This window comes from Benincasa hispida, chromosome 9, assembly GCF_027475165.1.
Source record: "Benincasa hispida cultivar pf3 chromosome 9, pf3_genome.v1.1, whole genome shotgun sequence".
Classification (NCBI taxonomy): Eukaryota; Viridiplantae; Streptophyta; class Magnoliopsida; order Cucurbitales; family Cucurbitaceae; genus Benincasa; species Benincasa hispida.
This window is the reverse complement of record NC_143486.1, coordinates 45,007,094-45,013,964: the sequence shown is the minus strand read 5'-3', so window position 1 is coordinate 45,013,964 and position 6,871 is coordinate 45,007,094. Positions and strand designations below refer to the sequence as shown.

At 31.7% G+C, this 6,871-nt stretch overlaps 1 protein-coding gene across 3 annotated transcripts; it reads right to left on the bottom strand.

The window, feature by feature from the left end:
• Window positions 1-2,045: 2,045 nt before the first annotated feature.
• Window positions 2,046-6,659, bottom strand: LOC120087321 (putative U3 small nucleolar RNA-associated protein 11). 3 transcript variants are annotated; one of them, XM_039044301.2, is made up of 10 exons: window positions 6,087-6,659; window positions 5,292-5,419; window positions 5,106-5,196; window positions 4,889-4,980; window positions 4,702-4,795; window positions 4,513-4,592; window positions 3,836-3,919; window positions 3,613-3,712; window positions 3,408-3,505; window positions 2,046-2,275 (listed from the first exon to the last, which is right to left on the bottom strand). In XM_039044301.2, the coding sequence occupies exons 2-9, from the start codon at window positions 5,345-5,347 to the stop codon at window positions 3,413-3,415; spliced, it is 690 nt and encodes a 229-aa protein (XP_038900229.2). In that variant the 5' UTR covers window positions 5,348-5,419; window positions 6,087-6,659; the 3' UTR covers window positions 2,046-2,275; window positions 3,408-3,412. The 3 variants fall into 3 exon arrangements, with proteins under 3 accessions (XP_038900229.2, XP_038900228.2, XP_090173084.1); XM_039044300.2 differs by having other exon boundaries at window positions 3,613-3,730; window positions 6,087-6,466; XM_090316958.1 differs by having other exon boundaries at window positions 3,613-3,730; window positions 5,292-6,459.
• Window positions 6,660-6,871: the final 212 nt, after the last annotated feature.

The following is a 6,871-nucleotide window of genomic DNA, read 5'->3' as shown; positions in this document are numbered from 1 at the left end:
AATATCTGAATTTTAGCACCTCATCCACAAAATCCAACAACCTATGTTGTGTGGAAATAAATCGAACTTTAAAAACTTGATAAAGCGGGAGAAAATTTTATGTGAGAAAAATGATTATGGAAAAGTTCTTAAATGCAATTTGAAAAAGAGACATATTTATAGACTATTCAATGATTCAAGTAGTCATGTCTCTTCTTCAAATTGGTTAATTACGAAAAGACATGTTTCATTTATGAAACAATACAACTCGACACGAATGGTCACTACAATTTATTCCAACAATTTTATCTTTAATCTTCTAAAAGTGCTAATTTTACCTCCCAATCTTCAAATTTGGCTTTTTTATCTTTAAAAAGTTCTCTATTATCAACTTTCACTATAATTAAAACTTTTAAACACTAGATTCAACATTGAAACCAAGTAAAATCTGGTTTAAATTTCATGAATCTGGTTTAAATTTCATGTTTAATCTTCTATGATGTTGTAATTTAATTTGTGTATAATGTAGTCTACACTATATTTCATAGAAACATAATGTAGACATGACTTCTAGAATATTAATTTATTTTATGAGCTTGACAAATATTTAAAAATTTGTATGTCAAAATGAGAATAGCTTAATTGACATTAATTATGTTAACGACCAAGAAAATACGTGGTTCAAATTCCCCTTCATCTATCGTACTAAGAAAAATGAATAATTAGAAGAATATTGAAGTAAAAATACATTTAAAACAATTAAATTATAACATATGATGGGTTGAAATTTGAATTATTGCAAAAGGACTTTTCAGAAAAAGAAATATTATTGCAAAAGGAGATTCCAACGACAGAAAGAGGTTGATTAATTTATGAAAGCGTTCCATGAGGCTAAAATAGTAGATTATGGTACCTTCAAAAAGAAAAAGGAAATATTAGAAGATTCTCATTTTATTTATAATTAGTTGGAAGACACGTGTAACGTGACTTAAAATGTTCACAACTTCACTTTTTAAATTTTATTTCTAATTAAATATCTAACGAAAATCCGAATTTTCTCAATGCCTTTAAAGTTATGAAATACTTGTTTGATTATAATTGTATTAAAATACGCCCAACTCTAGAAAAAAAATCAAATCATAAAACAAAATAACAATATCTTGATATCCAACTCTAAATGTCCTACTTAGGTGACAGAATCAAACTTTAATAGCCAACTTCGACTATCTATTTAAATCCTACTTATATTCACAAAATATTTGATTACTTTTCTTTATCGTTAATCAAATCAATCTTCATCCAATTAAAAATTTGACAGACAACCCTCATTTTTTTCTCTATCACACTCTCCACAACACTCTTCAAATTCAAATTTTAATTAAATTAAAACAATTTTAAGTGAAAACTGCATGCAGTGCAAATTACATGATTGAGATCCAGAATTGTCGTCTCTATATCCCTTGACTGAGAGAAGCGAAACCTAAACTTAAACTCGTAAGACATCATATTGAGTTATTTAAATCTAAACTTATTAGCATTTGGGGATATGGTGAAATGTTGAAGCTGATGCTCTCTATAGGCCCTTCATATAATTCTTCCACATGATTAACTCAACATTTCCTCATCCAAATAAAGACTAAGACAAACACCCAAACCCAAAGGCAGAAGAATTAAATAGCCAATAGCTGGTCAGTTTTCGTTTTCTTTGTTGAATCGACAACCAATTCGCAACGCTTTTAAAATTAACTATTAAATTTGATTAATTTTTTGCAATGGGAATTCATTGTTACAAGTTCAAAGTAATCTGAACTAATTACTTACATAAAATTTTAAGGCTACATTGTTACTTCTATGAAAGTATAACGACCGAACATATTTCTAACTACTTTTTTAAAATTAAAAAATTAAAGAAATATTAATGAAACTATTGAAAGTTCGAGAATATTATTGTAACAAGGTGTAAAAGACCATTTGCTATTCGAATAAACAAACTTAATTTTAAGAAAATAGGGAAAAAAAAACACTTCATCAAAATGACCTAGGAAATTAAATGATGGAATATGGCATTAGTTAGCTAAGCTATGATCAATCAAACTATATATTCCAAACTGAAAACTGTAGCATTGAGTTCATTACATTTTTCAACCCAGAAGAAACAAATGTGCAAATCCTACTTCTGCCCAAAAAAAAAACCGATAAAAAAATGCAAATTAATAAAAGGAACCAAAATTTATGTTGTCAGTGTTGTCAGCCTATTTCTGCAAAATTTAGGTCGTCAGAACTTTGTCCAATTTCCCTGTAAACAAATGTGCAAATCATGGAATCAAACACAAGAACCCTAGAAAGTTTGGGTAATTTGGAGTTGTCTATCCTAAAATATGAAATTAAAACAGAAATAACATTCTATTGTTGACAATACTTGAGTTTTTCAAGTCATTCAGCTCTTGATGCCCACCCCCAAATAAAACAGTCAGTCAGATTGTGATAGGATTCAAACAAAATTAGGCTCCGTTTGATAACAATTTTGGTTTTGAAGTTTATTTTTATTTTTAAGAAACACTTGAATTCTTAGTTAGTCAAACTCTACTAACAAAAACAAAAGTGCATAAGAACTTCTCTTTTTTCTTTCCAGTTTTTGAAAAGATTGGGTAGAAAGTGGATAATTAAAACAAAAAAATAATAAAATTAGTGTTTTTAAAAGTCTTTCAAAAGCTATTTTGAGTGGTTACCAAATTTTTTAAATTTTTTTGGAAAATGACTTTTTTTCAAAATTAAACCTTTGGAAAGTTAAACCAAATGCTTCAATATTAATTTTAAAAATTATATAATTTAGGTAGATGTGTAATGTGTTTATAAGCATAATTTTCAAAAATCAAAAACAAAAAACTAAAGACCCTATTGAATAATTATTTGGTTTTTTTTTAACTTATAAATACTATTTCCTTCCTTAAGTTTCTATGCTTTTGGTATTATCCACGTTTTACTCAGGGAAATTATTATTATTAAAACTAAGAAAAAGTAGTTTTCAAAAATTGATTTTGTTTTTAGTATTTGACTAAGAAGCTAAATATCTCCGTAAGATCGGTAAAAATCATAATAGAAAAATTATGAGAAAATAAACATAAATCTCAAAAATAGAAAAACTAAAAATGAAAGCATTATCGAACATGACCTAAATGGTTATCCAACGAAACCTTAGAAAATCAAACAATGCACCAGTCCACACATTGTACCCTTAACCTAAAAGTCCTGTTAGAATCTCCACCAAACCTAAAATAACAAAACAATAATATTATGCAACCACAAGAACCTCTCCCTCTAGAATTGCACCATTATCAAAAGGATGACAACTTGACAAACTTGGGGAATCCGATGTTTGCTTGAATAAAAATGCTTAAAATTGTATAAAGAAAGCAAGAGCATTAGACCTTTTTTAGCGTTTTCGTTCTGCCCGCCATTTGTATACTGGATTAGAAGTTGGATTGGAGAGTTCATCTTCCCGCAGTTTACGTTTGCGACCAATTTTCTGTTGTAAGCATGTATCATTTCAGATTCAACAATCGTTTAAATATTATATACAACCTATCACGTGTAAATCATGGAGTAGAAAATTAAAACAAGTTGAAAAAGTACCCATAATTCTTGTTGCAATGTCATATCCCTATAAAGTTTCTCTAGTTCCCAGACTCTACTCCTCCTTGCCTCCAATTCCTTGTAAGAAGCAGCAGTTTTCCTGTGTGCAGAAACAGAGCTTCAATGACCAAAAGAAGGAAATTAAATACAGATCAGACCAAATAATCAACAATGATTTAACATAATATTATGCAATAGTTCATATCCTCAGTAAGAATGCTACCTTTTAATGCTATCAGGCACTGCTTCAGACGATGCTACCAATCTACCTCTAGAGGAATGAAATTGAATTTCATCAGCCTCCTCTCTGCAAATAATCAACGATGATTTGAAATAAATAACTTCACCGCATTAGAATGAGCAGAAGGCAAATGAGTGATTCACGCAAACTTTCTGTAGATAAGATTGAGTCTATCTTACTAAAAATAGGATAAGTCAACCATCATGGATTGGCCTAATGATAAAGGTTATATGGTAAGGGCTATGGGAATAATAAAAGTCTTAGAGGGAATAGGTTAATCTATGTTGGCCATCTAACTAGAATTTAATATATTACGAGTCTCCTTGACAACCAAATGTAGTAGGATTGAGCTTATTTCCAATGAGATTAGTAAAGATGAGCATACACAGTCACGGATATGTAAGAAATTAAATTTAAAAAAAAAACAAAAAGCATAAGGCAAGAGTATCAAATCCCCTTAATGTTTATCTTATGTTGATTGGACCTCATTAAAAAAGTTATATAAATAAATAAAAATAAAAATTCTTATGCTGATACATTCCCGAGGATCTTGTTTGAAACAAAAGTAATAATAGGTGGTTGTTGAACAATTTCATCCCTTCAATTCAGAACAATTATTTGACATGTTTCCATTTGGGAAGGTCAAATTGTGCTCAAACCTGTCTTCAGCAAAGTAAATATGCTCGTTTGATGACTGATTATCAAGAGAATGTAACGTGGCTGCCAGTCTTTCAATTTTCTATACAAAAGAGTGAGAATTTGATATATTAGATAAACTAAATCAACGTGTTCTTCAAAGAATTCTAGGTCAATGGGGGAAAAAAATGAATGCTCAATAAAGAACATACCCTTTCCTCACTCTGCATTTTGTGAAGTATGTACCCTGCATCTTGAGTTTTCAGCATCATGAGTTGTTCTGCAGTATACTTATTTATTAGTCTCCTACAATATAAAAAGATCAAGAGACATAAGAAACTAGAAGAAACCAAAAGTACTGAAAATAAGTCAATATTAAGAATTATCTAAAATGATTACCCTGGTTTATGGACTCCACCAACTATTCTCGTCCTAATCATATTAAAGTAAAACTCATCTGGATTCCTGAAGGCTGCGTTCTGTTTAAGTTTCTGAAAATCAAACAGCACAAAAAATACAAACAACCAAATTAAGGACTTGTTGACAGAGTTCAACAACCAGCAGAAATTGTGCTAACATTAAAAAATAGAGGAATTATGAGCCTTTCAAACATTACCTCTAAAGTCTCTTCCTTTTTATGATAAGCCTTAGCACGCTCAATATAGTCTTTGCGTTTCTCAAGAAGCCCAAAGTTTTTCCAAGAATGCCTGATCCATCGCATAAATCCATCATCCATAAAGGGTCAGATATTATTACAATTCGGAAAAAAAAGGAACATAGTAACATAAAAAGCATCACTTACGGCTGAGCTCGCTCCTTGTATGGCCGTGTAGGGACAGCATTATTTAAGGGCATCATTGCAATCAACAACAAGAGAGCGGAAAAATTATCCGATTACAAGCAAATAATATCCTCCTTGTCTTAGTTTTCCTACAATTAAACATAGACCAATGGTGAAAGTCAGCATCAGAAAAACAATCAATCCAAATTCCAGAAAGAATATTGCCCCTTATAGCCCTTGATTATCTGTATGCAAAACCCCGAGAAAACATTCTTCAAAGACCCTTCCCCATCTATACTAGAGGCCTTGATGTATAATGTCTCCAACGCTAGTATATCGACGTTCGGCCATATATATATATATATATAACTAAGGCTCTAACATCCAACAAGTGACATATCAGCCATTGACCATTTGCACTCAAAGCCCTGATATGAACTCTAACCTCACACATGGGTACCTAACCCTTCTTTCACCCATCATTCACAACTCTTCCATCTTCAGTAAAGCCTACAACATGTTTTCTATGTCAGGCTACTCACAAGGCAAACGTCCCTGCATGCTTTCCCATTCAATAGTGATGCCAAAACAACTTCAAGATGCTACCCACACATATCATTGTCAACTCATCTCAGTCATTATTCAATATATCAGAAGCACTAGCTATTAAGATTTACATCCACTCTAAGATGTAAATCATCTATCAAAGAATAACAATTATCCAAATATAAATTCGAAACAATCAGCCATGCACAGAAAACAATCAACACATAAACAACGCTACCACTCCTAAACTATACAAAATAGATGATTTACAAATCTGCGCCGCCGGGTCGGCTATGGCAGAAGGAGAATCCGCTGGAGGATGTCGTCGTACGAAGCAGCTGGGCGTCACAGTAGGCGTAGCCTCCGAAATCGCGCAGTTCAGAAATCTGCGTCGCCGGAGGTTTGGGTCGAGTCTTGCCGCACCGCTTGTGGAAGAAACTATCGCCGCCGTTCGTCGTGGGCGTTTGTAGTTCAGTTCGAGTCGGAAGACACTGGGAATGGGATGGCTGGATCGCTCGCCAATACAGAAGGTTGTGTCGTCGGGGTCGTCGCCGGAGATGATCAGGCCGGAGGTTGGGATGTAAGGCAGAGAGAGTGGCTAGGGTTTTCGAGAGATGAAGAATGGAGATGATCTCATAATTCTAAATCCTGACCTCATAAATATGGGAGGTTTTAAGGTTTTGTTTTTCCAAAAATGTTCAAAATAAATATATTTTTAACTTAATAAAACTAGGAAAAAGATATTTTTATTTCAATAAAAAAATACTTTTTGGTCATAAATTTTAGGGATAATTTCTATTCGATACATAGCAATTGGTTACAAATCTTTGTTAGTGAATTTTCGAATAAATGTAATTTTATTATCTCCACTATATATATAACATAAATATAAAAACAAAATAATAAATAAATAAAAGTATATAAAATGAGCCAAACAAAGAGAATCTTTATCTTCTCATTTTGCCCCCTCAATTTTAAATATATGCTTAATATAACCTTGGATTTAATGATTTTTCTTTATGAAAATAAATTTAATGGTTAGTTATGGATTAGAT

Bases quoted from the DNA above. Each gene is read 5' to 3' on its own strand.
- LOC120087321 (XM_039044300.2), bottom strand. From the start codon at position 5,347: ATGATGCCCTTAAATAATGCTGTCCCTACACGGCCATACAAGGAGCGA. The intron at 4,593-4,701 runs GTATGTTCTTTA...TCTTTTGTATAG, and splicing joins AAATGCAGAGTGAGGAAAGG to AAAATTGAAAGACTGGCAGC. The intron at 3,731-3,835 runs GTAGCATTCTTA...TGGTCATTGAAG, and splicing joins GTGCCTGATAGCATTAAAAG to CTCTGTTTCTGCACACAGGA.